This window comes from Amphibalanus amphitrite, unplaced genomic scaffold, assembly GCF_019059575.1.
Source record: "Amphibalanus amphitrite isolate SeventyFive unplaced genomic scaffold, NRLGWU_Aamphi_draft 000453F_arrow, whole genome shotgun sequence".
NCBI classification, from domain to species: domain Eukaryota; kingdom Metazoa; phylum Arthropoda; class Thecostraca; order Balanomorpha; family Balanidae; genus Amphibalanus; species Amphibalanus amphitrite.
In genome coordinates, this window is record NW_024881947.1 from 83,805 (window position 1) to 102,860 (window position 19,056).

Sequence of the window (19,056 nt, forward strand, 5' to 3'; positions counted from 1 at the left end):
CCTGACAGGCCCAAGGTGCCCCTGTAAGGCCTGTGGTACACCTGCTAGGCCTCTGGTGCCCCTGACAGGCCCATGGTGCCCCTGCGAGGCCGGCGGCGCCCCTGGCAGGTCTCTGGTGTCCCTGACAGACCTGGGGTGCCCCTGACAAGCCTAGCCTGTGGGGCCCCTCACAGGCCCGTGGTGCCCTTGTTAGGCCTGTGGTGCCCCTGGCGGGCTGGTAGTGCCCCTGCTAGGCCGGTGGTGCCCCTGACAGGCCTGTGGTGCCCCCGGGCACCAAGGGGGGTCATGACCCATGTGGCCCCCCTTGGATCTGCCACTGGTACATATTATATTGATTTGTAATGGCGTTATGGCTTATGCAATATGCAATTGCAGGCACTTGGTATCCCTCACTTATCCCTCATTGGGGGCTCTGGCGGGCTCCTGAGGGCCCACGTCTATCTCCGGGAGCCCTAGACAGGCTCCTTTGGGTCCTTTCAGTCCACTATAGCATAAGAGGTCTCCATGCGAGTCCTATACATCTGAGGACGTACCCTGACGTCTGAGGTACTCAACTGCAGCTCCAATGGTCTCTTACACTGGCGGATCCAGGGAGGGGGCATTTAGGGCCATGCCCCCTTCCCAGAGGCCTAAAGTGGCCCGTTTGCCCCCTCCCCCAAGCGATAATGAAGCACAGTTCAATCAGTGCCTGGCCCAGGAGCCGAGTTAGACCACCTCCCGTTTTACCACCTCCCGGCCCGCAAAGGGACCCAAGCACTGACTCGAAGCGGGTTAACTGGTCGACAAAAGCAATAGTAAGTGTTTACAAAGTAATATAAAGGCATGGGTCGGGTGGGCTACCATTTATATATTTTTATTTTTAGTTAAAAAAAATATTCATAGTGTCAGGGCTGTGACGAAAAATAAGTGGCCTAAATCCGATGAGAAAACAGGATTTGGGGGTACCCTAGGTTTGGCTCCTGCATGAGTTGGCCCCCCCCCCCAAAACGCAAGTCTGGATCCGCCAGTGCCGAGCTTTCAGAATTGGCATCTGAGGGCCGCGCGCGACTCCTGCGGGGCTTCGCAACGGCTCTGTTGGGGCTCACTCCAACCTGCCTAGTCCTACTGCTAAAAAGACTGGCCCTGAGCCCTAAGGACTTCATCAGTCTCTGCCAGCCCCAGGACCCACACCGGCTCATGGGGTCCCGACGTCGAAATATGAGGGAATCAGCGCGGGACCATCAGGACGTAAAGCAATCTCGATCAGGACCAACGTAAGGCTGTGCCGGAGACTGCGTGAGCCCTCTGATCTTCAGAAACCCACCCATGTATGTTTTCATGTAGAGGCCAGTTTAGGGCCCTCAGAGACCAGTACAGGGCCTGCAAACTACAAAGGCCAGTAGTTTGAGACCATCAGAGACCGAGTTGGGCTCTCAGAGGCTAATGTTGGTCCTTACTCATTACAGGCCAACATGGGCCCTCAGAGGTGGCAGCGTGGGGCCCTAAAAGACCGGCATGAGCCGTCGTTGGACCCCAGAGGCCAGCAGAGGGCCCTCAAAGGCCAAGATGGGCCCTCCTCAGAGGCCAATGCAGACCCTTAGAGGCCCGCATCGGGTCTTCAGCAGCCAGTGCGGGCCCTTATTGGCACCTAAAGGTTCGTCTTGGGACACTAGAGACAGAAATAAGGCCACCAGAGACCGGTGTGAGACCCTCAGACGCCGGTTGGGACCCCTGAGGCCGGTTAGGGGCCCTCATAGGCCAGATGTGGGGCCTCAGAGGTTGATGTAGGCTCTTAGCGGTCAACGTGGGCGCTTGACCGCCACTGAAGTTCCCTCAGAGGTCAGTGTAGGACGCTCAAAGACCGGTGTGGGAGCTATATTAATAGCTTGGCGTGGGTTTTTTTAGCCTCGTGACGATCGAATAATTGCCAGGGCCCCATACACCTATATGGTGGCCCATTGGTTGTTTGAGGGGGGGGGGGGGTCAAATGATATGATAGCCCCCTTTATTGACCTTTGGGGGCATGGCCCTGATGCCCCCCCGGCCCCCCGCGAGTCGCGACCGCCACTGTGTACACATTACACACATGCCTCTGAGATTACATACTAGCTCATGCAAACTCTATGCAGGCCCCGAAGGTCCCACGCTAATCCTTAAGTAACCAAGCCGGCATACGGCATCACCACCGGGCTTCTGAGGTGCACAGCACCAACCTATGAGGTCTTACTTTAGCGTCTTGGAGCCAATCTCCTTTAGCGGGGCCCACCCGCCACTGCCGAAGAGGGTCGCATGCCAGCCATTGCTGAATGCTGGGCCTACGAGAGCCTTAAGTAAACCCACGCTGATATTCCATATAAGATCCGGCCATACTCGTGAACCGGTGCCAGCGACGCTGACCACCAAATTGACAGAATGCGAAACTGAGCCCACTCATGAGTGAAATTTACGTCCTTTGATGGCGCAAGAAAGAAAATGAAACATACGAAAAGCTTTTCTAGGACTTTTGTTCGATCTGAAAGGTGGGGCCAAAAGATAGTATGGCCCCACCTTTCAGCACCAAAGGGGGGGCCATGGCCCCCGTGGCCCCCCCTGCGACCGCCAGTGGGCACAATCATCAATGATCGCAGCAAGGGCCAAGGGCCAAGGCCGTATCCGTCCGAACCCCGTGGGAACCGCGCGGTGCAATGCGTATAATTATTTGGCAGCATTTCAGCGAGAGAATTTCCTTCACTGAGGAAGCAAAATGCGACATAAGTGGATGACCTGTTTCAAAATCGAAACAGACGCTTTTTGTTTTGAACGCTTGGGTTGAGATTGGTTGGGATTGAGAGATTTTTGAGAGGTTTTGGTAATTTATTATCTACTACACAGAAATTAGAAAAGCATTTTGTCATATGTGTACCCAGCTATAAGGGGTCAATTATTACGCGCTAAATCATCAAGAAGATATCATTCTGCTTCCAGGGATATTGCCGCTGATATCTCAATCTGTTTCTACCTTGAGCTAAACTTGAACTGAAAAATTTCAGCTCAAGCTCAAAGCTGGAGAGTGGGGTAAGTGTGTGCGCGGCTATGTATACACGTTAAAAAAGGGACCCACCCACCATCAAAAAAGTTAATGAATTCGTATAATCATAAAGGTGACGTCGCTCGGATCAGAAAGAGCGAAAACACACTACCTCCAGCCATATACACAGAAGTGTGACGCCTGCTTTACAACTACCACAATTTATTGGCTATGTGGTTGACTGCTTTGACTTGGGCCTGTTTTTTCCATGAAAGATCCTGAATAGTGTAATGCTAAAAGAATCAAATCTGTAGACTGAACCTGAACTGGTACCTACTGTCGCAATTCAAAGGTTCATGCTTAAAATGGGTGAGATGTTTTCTTATTTGTATTAGTATTGTTTCCTCAGTTTCATTGGTATGGAATGCCAGAGGGAGCAATTGCTTTTTATTTGTTATTCATATTTCATCATTCTTTTCATCTTTATTTCATTTTTTCATCAATCTTTGTTAATCAGTCTTTTTTGCCCATTTACAGAAGGGATCATGCTCCTCTCCTCCATTCCCCTCCCTTGGGCATCAGCATGGCTGCAATGAGACTAGGACTTAGGAGCCTTTTCCATCCCTGGACTGGTGCAGCTTGGGCTTGCAACTCATGAGTAATTGGCACCAAGATTCAAAACTGGAAACTTCCAAAATCCTAACTCTGGCCATGGGGAGGGTGCCTTAACAGTTAACTGCAACTAGCCATGTCACCACTACCAGAGCCACAATCATCTGTTGTTTTCTTATTCAGAGTATCTCTGATTTTAACGAGATTTTATGGAAAATAAATTGACACTTATTTGGATATTATTTAATATTTACATGGCCTGGAACAGCTTTGGTCTTCCTCTTTCATCAATCGATGACATGTTTACAGGTGAAGTGTAACAATGGTGGTGTGCACCTACTACAACCAGGGATACTGCCGCTATGGTGACCGGTGCAGGTTCGACCATCCCTTCAAGGGCCCAACAGCAGGTAAGAAATGCTCCTCAAGACCTCATGGTAGACATGTGCAGCCTGCTTGTCATGCACCGCTGTTTTTTTATAATTCATATGCTTGAAACTCCTTGGAGCTGTCAATCTTTTGCGATGGATGTTGAACCTAACAATTTAAGGTCAACTTTATTGTTGTTGTTTTTTCGAGTTGAGCTGTTCAGAAGTTGTGGCAAAGTTTTAGGTATCTTATGTTATATTAGATTAGATTAGATTTATAGGTCTTGAGTTTGCAAATGATAATCGCAGAGCATGTTTTCATGCTGACTGATGGTATGACTGAATGCTCCCTTCTGTCAGTGTTTGTCTTGTGACCACTCCTCCTGATTGCCACAGGCGCTGGGGCCAATTATCGAGCCCAGGCACAGCAGCCAGCTGCTGCAGCAGGCACTCCCAGCTCATTCAATGAGTTGCTGTAAGTACCTTAGGTTTACTGACAAACTTAACCTGGGGGTTCTGTCTCTTCATAGATATGACATATCAAGACAGTTTTATGTTATTTCCTCATTCATACAGTCGCTTTGCCACTTATTTTCCCACCAAAATGTAATTTGAACTTCCAATGACTCGAAACTATTTTCTCCAGCACCGGGATCGCCAATGAAATGAAGGTGTGGGAGAATTCAAAGCAGTGGCCCTTCTCCTGTTTCTCACCACTGAAGGGCCAGCCCTGCATCCCAGGTGAGAGACCTACCCGACTACTGCATCGTGTGGCGGCTCTGACGATTGTTATTATCACTAAACTGCCTATTCCCCTATTTCCAGCGCCACATTGATGTTCCCGATCACGATTCTGTCTGTGAAATAATTTCGTTTCTCATGGTTCATTATATGAGGCCACAACTATATAGAGTGGCTTGCCACACTTTCATCACAGAGGACAGGTGTACGAGCGTAATCTGTCACTGTGACTGCGCACTCCAGGGCTGTCTGACCTGACATGGAGTATTAGCTTTCAGAGGTCGGTAATTGTGTATACATCCTGTGTGACCTACTGCTCCACGCTCAGGGCTGACTGACCTCTCACCGGAGGAGGTGCGGGCGGAGGCGTACAAGAGCAAAGTGGCCAACACGCCGGATGCTTATGTAAGTGTGCTGTTACCTTAAATCCTACTTATACTTCTACCGGCAAACGTCGAGAACTCGTGCACGGTTTATCCTGTGCTGGGCGTAGTGTCCGTTTTCTATTGCTGGTTCGCTTTTAACTTCTGCCATCGCTAGCCTTCTGACACACTGCGTGCAGTTGCAGTTCTTCAACGCCAAGGTGGCCGAGTATCGCCAGAAGCGGGCGTCGCTGCATAACGCCTCTCCCGAGATGAGGACATACATGGTAAGTGTCACCGCTCTGACATACGGTCGGGGGACGGACGGTTAGAGTGCTTAGGAGCGTGCCGATACCGCTCCGAAAAGTGGGATGGTCGCCCATGACGTCATGGGGGTATAAGGCCTAGTGCAGTCCCGAGGGATATCGAGGACCGGTCTTTAGGAAGGAGCCGGAGGCATCTTCAAGGGGATTAATTCGGTCGAATATATTTATTTTAGATCAAAGTGGAACATATTAATTGAAGCTCTGTGCGAAATGGTATGTGTCGACCATCGATGACCCGCCAGCTGTTCAACTTGGAGCGAAGATTTTGTGTGGTGGTGGTGACCAAAGGCATGGTTTGTAACGGTGACCGCCAGTGAGCGTAAGCAAGTGTGTAACCCGCGACCGGTGACCAGTGCTGGCAGGATAGTGTGTGAGCCGTGCCTGTCTCTGACCCGCAGCAGCAGATGTTCAGCTCGTCTCTGAGCGGCGGCGGCGGCACCGGCAGCTCGACGTTCGGCGGCGCTCCGCAGACCTCAAAGTCTCTGTTCGGAGGCGGTGGCGGAGCGGCCGCGGCCACCGGTGCGGGCCTGTTCGGAAAGTCTACCGGGCAGTCAGTGCTCGGCGCTCAGACCGGCTCCGCGTCTGTGTTCGGGGCGAGGCCGCAGCCGACCGGCTCAGTGTTCGGTGGACAGACCCAGCCAGCGGGATCTGTATTTGGAGGACAGAGTCAGCCGGCAGCCGGGTCAGTGTTTGGCGGGCAGAGCCAGACGACCGGGTCGGTATTCGGAGGACAAGCGCAATCAACAAGCTCGGTATTTGGAGGACAAAGCCAGCCAACAGGTTCGGTGTTTGGAGGTCAAACACAGTCAACAGGGTCAGTGTTCGGAGGTCAAAGCCAGCCAGCAGCTGGATCGGTGTTTGGAGGTCAAACTCAACAGACTGGGTCAGTCTTTGGGGGTCAAACTCAACAGACTGGTTCAGTTTTCGGGGGCCAGTCCAAGTCGGGTGGATCGGTATTTGGAGGGCAAACTCAGCCGAGTGGATCTGTGTTTGGAGGACAGAGTGGGTCGACCTTTGGCGGACAGACTCAGTCCACCGGCTCAGTCTTCGGCGGTCAAACTGCGTCCACCGGCTCAACGTTCGGCAGTCTAGCTCAGACGACCGGTTCAACATTTGGTGGGCAGCCTCAGACGACTGGGTCGACGTTCGGAGGGCAGACTCCGGCGGCCAGCTCGGTGTTCGGTAGCCAGCCGGCGCCGGCCGCCGCTGCCCCTGCCGGCTCTGTGTTCGGCGGCCAGGCAGCACTGCCCGGAGCGCAGCCGGCCGGGGGAGGCGGGGGCCTGTTCGGGAAGGGCGGCGCGCCGGCGGCTGGCGCGGCCGGCACCCAGCCGACCGCCGCCCCCGCCGACGCCTACAGCGAGCCCTCGGAGCTAAGTGAACAGGATCGCGAGCAGTTCGCGGCGGCCGAGTTCACGCTCGGTAAGGTGCCGCTCGTCCCACCGACTAGGGAAATGTGCGCTCGTTGAAAGTGATCAATTTGTACCTGCCGAGATAGAGGAACGACGGGAGACACCATTGTTTACTGCTGCCTGAGAAAATAAGGGGGGGGGGAGAGTCTGATTCACCCTCGTGGTCTGATCTGGTCCCGGGTGAACCACGACAGCTGATCTGCCGTGCACCGCTCAGTGCACGTTCGGCGTAATGTGGGCGTCCTATCAAGGGATGTTAACACTGCAGTATACTCGCCTCGTCAGGCTCGCTGTGTCCGTGTGGCTCCGAAGTGCGACCGCTGATGGTCGTATGGGTGCCCAAATATTGCTAGACATCGTACTGGATTGTAAGAGCGTTGATCTTGCTTGTGATGAACAGTTTTTACGATAGAAGTTGTACGCAATGAGCTGAAATGTATTTTTGTATTTTGTTGAATGTGTAAGCACGTGAAAGATACATTGTAAAATATAAGATTTAAATGAAACACGGGTATGTAGCATTGGTTAAAAGCTCAACGCGAGTGACTGGAAACTGGTGGAATCCACTATGCTCCATGAACAACAGTTCGTCGTTAGTTCGACCAGTCTTGGACAGCTTTTACCATGCGCCATGTATCCACTATGCATCCGGGGAAGCCGAAGCCCATAATCGCCTCTGAACCTAGGCACATCTGCCCTGTGTGCAGCAGCCGTAAAGACAAGCGTAATGTAAGTACACAAATAAAAACACCTGTATTTCCGGTTCACAGCACGCATGTCTTATCCCAATAACAACAAACAACAATCCTCCATATTCCACGACTCTACCGCAGCGGTTACCACAGGTTCAGGCACTGACCCGCCGACACAGTCGGCACCCCCCCCCCCCCCTGAGTCGTGTCACGACGCGCCGGCGGCCGGCTGGCACCTTCCGTCACCGTGCGCCGCGCACCTACACTCCGCTCCAACCGTCTCCGTCTCTCCCTCGTCCTCGTCTACGGGGTCCGGGGGTGAGAACTCCCGGAACACGTTGTAGGGCTCGGCCATGGAGCTGTCGGCGGCTGGCTCACATTCGGAGACGTGCCGCGAGCGGGCCTCGGCCGCGGCCGCCGCCGCCGCGCCCGACGGCTCGGCCGCCTCCGTGTCAATCAGGTCACACGCCTGCCGAGCGGGGGAGTCACACGCGGGTATGTGACGATTGCCGATAGTGGACGATGATTAGGGATGAAAGGAACGGTAGAACCAGATGAATGTACATTGAAGATTAAAAACACGTCATTTGAAGACCTCAAGCTACTACCGTTTTTCGAATGTCTGGCTAAAATACGTCTTTCACAATTAAACTAGATCCTGATTCGGCACTATCGTTTTATATCGACAAACAAACAAACAATACATTCATTTCGTTAAAGAAAATACATTTCAGTCGACATTTGCACACCTTATTGCAATTTACAGGTCACAATCTTGGAACGCAAAAAAAATCCGATGCAAGGTTGATACAGCTAGACAGAAACTAACCCCGCACATCTCCCATTACCAGGTAGCACAGCCAAGTTGATAGGCAACTACGCAACACCCTACTTGATCTGCTCTGGGTGTCTACGTCGCTCTCACCTTGCCCAGTATGATGATGGTGTTGAGCACGCGGAAGGCGGTGAGCGCCAGGTAGGCGGCGGCCAGCACGAGCCAGGAGGCGGCGCCGCTGAGCCGAACTGACTGCATCAGAATGCGGGCCGTGAGAGCGGCCAGCGGCAGCGAGATGAAGCCCATCCGGTGGCTGACCACGTCCGAGTGGTCACTGAAGGCCTGCGGGGGGGGGGTAGGTTAGGTTAGGTTACGTTAGGTTAGGGGGGAGTGTTACTGGTCAGTGGTCACTGGTCACTGGACCCCTGCCTGGGGGGGAGGGTGTCACTGGTCAGTGGTTATTGGATGACTGCGGCGGGGGGGGGGGGGGGCGTCACTGGTCAGTGGTTACTGGACGCCTGCCAAGGAGGGGAGGGGGAGGTGAAAAAGTAAGTGGTCACTGGACGGATAGTCACTGAACTCCTGCAAACAGCCAGTGGTCAGTGATAACTCATGAAGGCCTGCCGAGGAGGGGTGGGTGTCACTATCAATGGTCACTGGACGCCTGAGGGGGAAGGGGAGGGTGTCAGTGGTCCCCGAGGGAGAGGGGAGCGTCACTGGACTGGCAGCGGGACCTCACTGATCACTTAACAAATGCCAGATCGGTTGATCGCAGGCAAGAAATGCCACTCGTTGCCAACGAGATCTTACTCTATCGAATCATACGCGAAAATAAGCATTTTACACTCACTCTGCAGCAAACCACATAATGCGTGGGCCATGGAGTATTCATATGACATCGTTACTAAAGGTCAGCGTCACGCCACTCACATATTTCTGTTTGCTGGCGATGAGATCGTAGGCGAGCGTCAGCGTGTACTCGCGGTAGATGTCGGCCGGGATCTCGTTGAATCGCGTGATGAAGGCGTGTTTCACCCAGTCGACAAACAGCTCGGCGATCAGCACCATGGCGCAGTCGGGGAGCAGCACCCACAGCTGGGCTGTCGGACAGAGCATACAGTCAGCCACCACAGTCAGTATAAACCAGTTGGGGAGCAGCACCCACAGCTGGGCTGTCAGACAGAACAGACAGTCACCTCATAGCACAGATAACATACATCAGTCGGGGAGCAGCACCCACAGCTGGGCTGTCGGACAAAACAGATAATAAACGCCAGTCGGGGAGCAGCACCCAAGCTGGGCTGTCGGGAAGAACAGACAGCCACTGCAGTCAGCATACATCAGTCAACACTCAACAGCTGGGCTGTCGGACAGAACAGATATGAGATAACATACATCAGTCGGGGAGCAGCACACACGGGCTGACGGACAACACCTTCAGTAAACACGGCTGGTCTCACTACGTGGTAGGCATTCTTTTTCGACAAAACCGATAGTAACTCGAAGGCTTGGTCACCCGGAAATCATCGAAATCATAGAAGGCCAGTCACTCCGACAACATCGCACCTACCCTCGCTCCATCCGAACTCCTTCATGGTCTGCACGACGACCAGCATGAGCAGGATACAGTACTGGAACCGCTCACGGATGTCGCTACACGCCACCTGCAGCAGGTTGTTGCGGTCGAACTTCTTGAACACGGAGCCCTTCAGCTCGACAAACTGCGGACGGGGCGGAGCCGGCCCGTAAAACAGTGAAGAACGGCATGGTCAGCTGCACACGAACACTAAAAAAGCATCTAGTTACTGGTTGGTGTCAGAATCTGGGCTACAAAATGGAAATCCTGTCAAAAGCTATACAATTCACCGGTTCCAGTTTTGCGAACAGAAAATCGCCAGCCATGGTTAGCTTTAGCATTAAGTAGCCCACGAATTTATAGAAAGATGATATCAGTACATATTTTTCATTTAAAACGCAAGCGTAAAATAATCCTAACGGCCATGTCATTATAAACGACGCATTTATCGAAATAGTGTCGCTAAATGTCTGTCAAACGTGTCTTTTCTGACACATACATCTGACATTTGTTAGCCGACCAGTAACACAGGCGGGGGAGGAGGTGACAGGGGCCGCCCGGTAACCGCAGTAAAAGTCATCGTCATTTTTCAGCGAACAGCCCGTCCCGTGATGGCCGCCCGATGCACCATTGACACCAAACTGGTGGGAGCGGTATGTACTTACGTTGTTGGACATCATGACGGTGAGCAGGGCCTTGTTGTTGGAGTTTATGGCGACGTTCAGCACCGTTACTTGAAACAGGATCAATATACTGTGCATAACTGCGTAATGCCGAGTCAAGGCCGAATATCGTATATGATGGCGAGACAGTCATTAGCATCTCAGATTGTAAAGCTCATATGCGCAAAACTGACACGTAAGCACACATATTTGCATAAAACAAAATTATGTTGAACACCCAAGCAATACACAACACTTAAATATGCACAAACACTACGCAGGCTTCTACCTTTTCCCATTCATCAGCCTTCGCCAACAACCACCCCGCGCCTGACCCTGCCGTCTCTCTGCCCGGTAAGGATACAGACATAGACGTTGGCCAGGAAGAAGTGCGGCAGGGTGCCGAGGTGCTGCCGTTTGCGGCGGCGCGGCTCAGTGGCCGTCCAGTGCAGAGCGTCCAGCGAGTCCTGGCCGAAGGACGACATCAGCTTGTCGCCCACCTCCAGCATGTTGTAGAAGATGTACAGTTTGATGATGGACTGGCTCTTCACCTGAAAGGGGGAAAGGTGAGTCCCACAGTTCCCGGGACTCGACAGACAGTTGGAGCTCAGACACTGAATCAAGCACAGACCGACGACGTCACAGCTTTCCTGTGAACTGACAATCATGGAATGTTCACTTCCCAATGGCTTTTCAAGTTCACAATAAGAATAAAAAGTTGATTGACGTTAACAGCACGCATCACTGCACCATGCAGGAGACGGGCGGTGGTCACCGGCAGTTGGGCACGCACCACGTGGTACAGCATGGAGGTGTCGATGAAGGCCATCATCCGGCACGTGATGATGACAATCAGACCCTTCATCAGGTCGATGATCTCCGAGGGCTTCAGCCACTGGCCGTGGCTGCCCTGCCGCCTCAAACTGAAAAAGAACGGCCACTAAATCAACAGACACACCACAGAGTACGCTAGCAAACAGTCGCACTTTACACTAGAATTGGCCGTGGCTGCCCTACCACGTCAGTCTGCAGACACAGGGCCACTAAACCAACAGAAACACAATAAATTAAGGTTTGGCAAATACTCAAATAGCCTAGTATTGCTGCTAAATATCGAAGATGTTAAAATTTGATCAGATATCGTACCTACAAATAAAGTATAAACTACAGCCTAGCCCATGGACGCTTGAACATCAAACCAAATCATCCAAAAGTTTTCATATCCGCACTCACGGATAATCTTTCATTTTTTCCCCAAAGGGCGCCGGCAGACCTAAACTCCAGTTCATCAATACACCGAGTTAGCGTGTAGACTCGAGGATAGCATCCATCGTTACCCTGCACCGTCTCGCCCGTAAAGGAGGCGACTTTCTGACCGGTGTGCACGTGGTACACGCAGAGTAGGGAACTCACCCGATGGCACCCAGCAGAGGTCTGGTAGCCAGCGCCCACACGGCCAGCACAAAACGCAGCGGCAGGAACGTGAAGATGAACAGGAACGCATCCACCACCTGGAGGTGGTACAGAGAGAGCACATGTCACTCAGGCGCTGTCCTGGTAAGATGAAGGATGGGTGCGAGAGAGAGAGAGAGAGAGAGAGAGAGAGAGAGAGAGAGAGAGAGAGAGAGAGAGAGAGAGAGAGAGAGAGAGAGAGAGAGAGAGAGAGAGAGAGAGAGAGAGAGAGAGAGAGAGAGACAGAGACAGAGACAGAGAGAGAGAGAGAGAGAGAGAGAGAGAGAGAGAGAGAGAGGGAGAGGGAGAGGGAGAGGGAGAGGGAGAGGGAGAGGGAGAGGGAGAGGGAGAGGGAGAGGGAGAGGGAGAGGGAGAGGGAGAGGGAGAGGGAGAGGGAGAGGGAGAGAGAGAGAGAGAGAGAGAGAGAGAGAGAGAGAGAGAGAGAGAGAGAGAGAGAGAGAGAGAGAGAGAGAGAGAGAGAGAGAGAGAGAGAGAGAGAGAGAGAGAGAGAGAGAGAGAGAGAGAGAGAGAGAGAGAGAGAGAGAGAGAGAGAGAGAGAGAGAGAGAGAGAGAGAGAGAGAGAGACATATTTCGCATATAGTTAGCGACAATTTTCGACGATTCGGCGCATAACTCAAGAACGAATAGAGCTACCAGCGCCGCCAAAAAGTGCATTTCATAGCTCTTTTAACGATCTTTCTAATTATTGCCTCCATATTTGACTAAAGATTAATGGTTAAGCCTATAGAGGACAAAAACTGTTAAAATATACTCGTCGCCAAGGTTGCTCGACCTTTATTTTACTAGCATCGTGAGCTTCTCGTCGAAACGCATCGAATAAAGTAAAATCTGATAAAAAAGGTCTACTTGAAAATTTGAGCTAAGGTTAATGCAATAAAGTCCAAAGTCGAAACCCTGACGGAAAAAAGTCAACGTGCATATCAATCGATGCGTATCGTGGAGCTGAACACATCCAAGGTATTGTCTTTTTATCGCTATAGCATGTCTCTATCAAAAGTCATCTATACTCGACACTCGTGGAAAACCGGAAGACGGGTGTTCAACCCCCTCCCCTTCCAGCAGGGCGCGGGTTAACTGGCAATCACATAATAATGAATCTCAACAGTTGAGATGCATCAATGCCTGAACTTCGACTGCACTCACTGCCACGGTCACCGCCGCGGCCGGTGACGTGAGACGTGGGTGTGGGTCACAGCCGTGATGTGAGACGTCATACCCGCCTGAGATTACCGTCCCTGGGCACCGCCTCTTTATCATTACCAAAATCAGATTTAAAGCATCAACCAGTCACCCGCTTGCAGTTTAAGTAAATTCAGTGACTATCAATAAGACATTTGTGTACAATTACATGGCTAACATGTCTAAAGATAAGAAGAGGGAAAGCTAGACTCACCTGGAAAAATCCATAGCCAATCAATTTTTCAATCTCTCTAGGGATCTTCATAAATGTGTATATTTGCTCCCTTTTGAACTCATATCGCTCTTCATGTTGTTGAAGGAAGTAGCTACGAGTTACTTCAGATTTCAGAAACTTGCAAAGTGAAATGCCTGCAAGAAAACAAATATATCAAGGTAGAGCAAATTCTTAAGCCTCCTTTGTAGACCTTCAAAGACAGACCCTATTAGGTAAAGAAAAGGTAATGGTAATGCCATAGATTATGTACCTAAATACCCTTGAAAGCAAGTAAAAACAATTTGCATTCACTTTGTATCAAAATAAAAACATTTGGTTTAATGAGCTAGCAGTTCTCATGCAGATGGAATAGGTACTCACGGTTCTTTCTTTTTCTATCCTGAGCCATGACAATCCAACAAAGCTAAATTTCTTCTCCAGGAGCTGATCTTGATTTGCACAGAGGGAGCAAATCCTGGAAGCTTCTCCTGGTAAAGATAGAAGAGGATACAAGATCAGTCATGCTGTTATGGGGCAGGGCTGGCATACCATACCTACAGCAGAAATCAGACAGCATGTAGCAGAATTGTGTGTTTATCTGAAGAGAACAGGCTAGTTGAAGTCTAAGCAAGGGTGGATCCAGGGACATCTGAAAAGTGGGGCTAAAGTCCCATTAGGTTTTTCATTAGCATGGGGCTGGTTGGTTGGTTTGGGTTAAGCACCATATATCCAGCACCCAGCGGACCAAGAGCGGAGCTCTCACACTGTTCCAAGTGGCCAGGCACTGGTAGCATTGCCCAGGAATGTTAGCATGGGTCTCAGGAAACATAACCTACCCCCAATTCCTATTTTATCCCCAGATTTGGCTTATTTATTTTGCAGGGTTCTCAAAAATAAATTCCTAGTAAACAGATCCAAAACTTGGCAGCTGCAGATTAAAAGGTGTTAAGAAAAAAGCTGTGGTTGGCAGCTGCCATTTACAAGAACAAGACACTTCCACTTTACATTCAGCTTTCCACTCCTTTTTGGGTATTAGTAGAGCAGACGTCACACGAAGGTTTTCCAACCAAGGAGAGGCGCCATACCCGGTGGTGCTTCTTTCTAGGGAAACCTAAACAAACCTAACCTTACCTGACCTAACCTAACCTACAACCTATAACCTACAAACCTGCAACCTAAAAACCTACAACCTATAACCTACAAACCTACAAACCTACCCTACAACCTACAAACCTACCAGACTGGAAAACATCCATACACTACGCCGGACGCCTGTGAGACCCTCTTGCGCCGAAATTCGTCGCAAGCGATTTTGCGCTGAAATTTCTGTGATTTGCGCCAAAAGTTAGGTGCTCAATGCCCATTTCTGCGAAAATTAAGCCCTTTTTATATAAAGCACATGTGACATGTCATGTGCACATCTACCGATCAAGGCTATATGAACCAGACAGAGCGTTCCGGGGCCTTGTACGCTCTCCCATGTTTGAGCGTCCGAATGAGTTTTTGATTTCACGGAAACCCAATACCTCAATAGTCTTAGCGCACTCTAGCTTCATGCCGTGAAACAAAGCTGGAGCCGTGAGTTCCGGGGCCACAACGATGAGGGCCGTGCCACAGTGCCGATGTTAATATCGGCGGAGCAATGTGTTCGAGGCTGGCGGGAGTCAGCGAGGGCCGGGCAGCGGGACAGCATGTGCTCCGGCACATCACCCTCTTCTCGGCACACGGCACTCGGCACACGGGTCACCGCTTGTCTGGGCACTGCTGGCACGCCGCGGAGTGGAGACAGCCGATTCGGTGCCGTATTCGTATTGGAGCGAGCGGCCCCAAGTGGCCCGCCCTCATCTGGTGCACCGAAACGGCATCCTCGGTCCTCTCCGGGGATAGGGAGCGGCGGCGTGCTCCCGAGGAGTGGCTTGAAATGAATAGTGATTCTGAGCAGTTGTCGCGCTCTGCGCCGGACAGTGCGATGCGAGGCCGCACAGTGAACTGCCCTGGTCAGCGAGTGGGCGTTTGAGGGCAGGGCGGCCGCCTGTTTTGCCAGGTCGTCCGCGCTCTCATTCCCCTCGATACCGCAGTGGGCAGGAACCCAATGTGGTATTGCTTAACGACGCTTGGCGATGTTCAACAAGGTCTTCTTTACCTATCTCCACGCCGAGGGTCCAGCGTACTGCATAAATTCGGTGATCGTATTTTGCCAAAAAATTATGCGACCGCCCTGCGCCGAAAAATTCATCCGCCACCATGCGCTGAATGCGGCACATGCGAAGTTACGCCGGACGTGCGCTGAAATTTTTGGTGCAATCCCGCCACTACACCGGACATATTCGGCAAAACGTGTATTTTTTCCAGTCTGGCAAACCTACAGCACCTCTCCTCGGTTGGAAGCTCTACTAATGCCCCTTTTTGTTCCCTCATTTTCCACTTATCTTCACTTTATCATGTATTTACATCTAAATTTGCTACTTCCTTATGAGCTGGAGCCCTGAAGTAATTCAAGGTGACGAGCAATTAACCCTGAGGAAGGTATATAAAACACTCTGCATAAAATGGTACCAATATCAACCGGACTAGGTACTGACCCCAACGTAGGTATAAATCACAGTTAGTATTAACAGTTAGCAGCCTTCCAGCCAACTACCGCCAACAACACTTCGAATTGTAAGAGAGTAGGTACAGCCTACAGGTACAAAGGCTATGAAGGTACCAAATAATTTTACACCGACATTTACAGCCAATATCAACATGCATTCCTGATTCAATACCCTTATCCGATATGGCATTGGCACGGTCATAGATACTAACGATATGGCATATACACTGTGCAAGTAGGTAATGTTCATAGCTAACGCAGTGCTATTAACGATCCTTCGAGAGCAGAAAATTTGCAAAGCACTATAGTGAGATTTTGCTTGCGTAAGCAGTAAAACGTACAATATAAAACAATACAATTGTAGCTTGGACACCAGCTTTGTATGAAATCCACAGAGGAATGAGACTAGTAAATACTATAGTCTCTAATTTTAGTACGGCTTGTGAGAGCGAAGAGGATATCAAATTGTCAATGTTTCGGCCCTAACCCCCATGGCCAATGCAGAGCAGAAGCTAGTGCCGCCGGAGCTTCCGTAGGTGCAGCGTACTGCGTAGATGTATTCGGTGGCCTTCGGAGCTGCTCGGAGTCACGATGAGCTGAATAGGTAGGACCGATTGTAGGTACTAGCTCCGCACTCCGCAGTCCGCACCGGCTTTAGTTCACTTAGTATTAGTAAGGGTTCCATTCCAAACATAGGTAGTCATCACCCTCTGCACGGGTACGCGCCACCCGCGAACAGGGCTCGAGATAACTCGCGATAGCTCGAGACAGTTCAGAGCGGGACCAGACTGACTCGGCCGCGAGCGCCCACCGCTCGCGGCCCGACACCTACCGCCTATGCTATACAGGCCGAGTGCCGCAACTATGGTTCAACACTCGGAACGCTCGAAAGTCAGAACCGAGGCTGTATATCGTTGCCCATCGGAACGGTCAACGGGTGTGGTGCGGTGAAGAACAGGACGTGAAGCATCTCCGGCCCTGACTGCAGGCTAGTCCCGCCAAGGATGGAGTTCAATGATCGGTCTCTGGGCCTGGGGCGCTCTCCAGTGTGTGAACTTATCGGAAATGTTGTTAAGCCTCGCCGTACCTACCAGTGGTTTCCGCATGCGATAGGATGAGCGATAAACGATAAACGATAATTATCGCTGTTAAGTAAATCGGTTATCGTTATCGTTTATCGCTGAATTTTCAAAATTATCGCTCATACACTTATCGCTAGTTACAAAAAATTATGAACAATAAACGATAAAACGTAAAAAGGGATGATGGAAAAATGAAAGACGATCGACAGTGTATGCCGCGCGATAGAATGTGTGCGCAACCTGTTGCCCTCTGCTGTAGGTAGGTATAGATCTGCAAATAGACTTTAAGTGACTTATTTAAGATGTAAAGGTATTTCTTATCGCTTTTGTTGTCGCTGTTAAAAACAATTATCGTTATCGTTTTATTGTTTATCGTTTCGTTATCGCTGTTAAAACAATTATCGTTATCGTTTTATCGCTTTATCGCTATCGCTGTTAATTTTTTGAAAAAAAATATCGTTTATCGTTTATCGTTATCGCAAACCTTTCTTATCGTTTTCTCGTTATCGCAGGTCCGAAAATTAGTTATCGCGGAAAGCACTGCGCCGTACCTTTTAGTTTTCTGCATACCTACCCGGCCAACGGGGACGGTAGATATCAGATGTCCTGCCGTTCTGCCTCTCATTGAGCTAGAGCTTCGCGGAAAGAAATGGACGTGGCCAACCGGCGACCACTGAGTTGCTGCTCCGAAATCCGAATTCAATTTATAGTACCTGTACGAGTATATGGGTATATGTTCAACTCGACCCGATATATGTTCAATATAATATGTATACGGGTCGAGACTCGAGAGCCCCTAGGCTGGGCCTTGACTTTTGGTAAATAGCTTAACAAAAAAAAAAAAAAATGGTCGCGGAGCTGCAAATTGTTGGGAAATTGTGTATCGTCGTGTTTGTCATGCTCACTGCCCAGACGCGTCAAATGCTGTTTTTGTGATGTTGCCTTAGCTTGTTGACCTCAGGCCAAGATCAAGTCACAGCCACTCAGGTTACGAATCCGTTCAATTGATTTCATATCGCGTATCGTTCGGTCTTCTTGAGATGGTGGGACCCGCTCCTTTGCCGTGTCACCCCTAATTTAGCTAGAGTATCGCGGAAGAAGACGCGTGCAGCTTGCGCCGTTACCAGTCGCAGCGACTGGGATAATTAATTTTAAGCGCCAAGTCACCCGGTGACGTCTGAGGTCAGGCCAAGTGCCCGGATATCCGACTTTCGGTGAATGGCTTTGCCGGACTGTTTTCTTTTTGTTTTACATTTTGTGAAACTTTAGTGAGCTACGTATGGGAAGAAGTTCGTATACGGCTGGGGGTCCTGGATTTCCACGCCCTGCTGGGGTGGGGGGGGTGTTCAAACACCCCCTTCTAACTCGGCTCCTGGGCCACGTAGCGATACGCCGAAGGCGGCGTTCGAAAGAGCGTCAAAAATAATGACGAAATCACTTCGGTCAATTTTTTGGTCAGGTCAAAGGTCAGATCACCAGAGGTCATTGAAGGCAAAATTTCGCCGATTTCCAGGTCGAATGTCGACAATTTCCAAGAAGCCAACGCATAACTCGGGAACCAATAGAGCTACAGCGCTGCGGAAAAGCGCATTCGATAGCCCTATTAACGCCCTTTCTGAGTGATTCTCTCAGATTTGACCTAACGTCAACGGTTTTGCCTGCAGGGGGAAAAAACTGCAAAAATAGCCGATTTTTTTCGGAGACAGTTTTTTTTTCTGCAATAACTTTTGACCCAAGCCTTGTACGAGCTTACTTTTACCGGCATCGTGTTCCTCTCGTCAAGACGCGTCGAATGAACTATAACTTGACATTTAAAGGTCAACTTGAAAATTTGACCGCAGGTCAAGGTCATGATCTGACCGGGAAGGGTCATGTTGCATATCAGTCGATCCGTATCGTCGAGCTGAACACACCTAAGGCGTTTTCATCGCTCTAGCATGCCTCTATCAAAAGTTATTTGCGAAAAACTGTTAGATACCACTCGTGACCTAAGATGACCTCAGGGC

The 19,056-nt window shown here is 50.5% G+C and overlaps 2 protein-coding genes across 2 annotated transcripts; one reads left to right on the forward strand and one right to left on the reverse strand.

Moving 5' to 3' along the window:
- The first annotated feature begins 2,771 nt into the window (after positions 1–2,771).
- On the forward strand, positions 2,772–7,310 carry LOC122391748 (nucleoporin NUP145-like). Its single transcript, XM_043385971.1, has 7 exons — positions 2,772–3,033; positions 3,908–4,008; positions 4,363–4,441; positions 4,613–4,707; positions 5,036–5,112; positions 5,270–5,356; positions 5,794–7,310. The coding sequence occupies exons 2-7, from the start codon at positions 3,921–3,923 to the stop codon at positions 6,859–6,861; spliced, it is 1,494 nt and encodes a 497-aa protein (XP_043241906.1). The 5' UTR covers positions 2,772–3,033; positions 3,908–3,920; the 3' UTR covers positions 6,862–7,310.
- A 224-nt stretch (positions 7,311–7,534) lies between these two features.
- LOC122391749 (protein TAPT1 homolog) lies at positions 7,535–13,546 on the reverse strand. The gene is made up of 9 exons (XM_043385972.1): positions 13,376–13,546; positions 11,923–12,020; positions 11,303–11,432; positions 10,874–11,060; positions 10,513–10,610; positions 9,842–9,992; positions 9,202–9,371; positions 8,422–8,613; positions 7,535–7,965 (listed from the first exon to the last, which is right to left on the reverse strand). The coding sequence occupies exons 1-9, from the start codon at positions 13,424–13,426 to the stop codon at positions 7,705–7,707; spliced, it is 1,338 nt and encodes a 445-aa protein (XP_043241907.1). The 5' UTR covers positions 13,427–13,546; the 3' UTR covers positions 7,535–7,704.
- Positions 13,547–19,056: the final 5,510 nt, after the last annotated feature.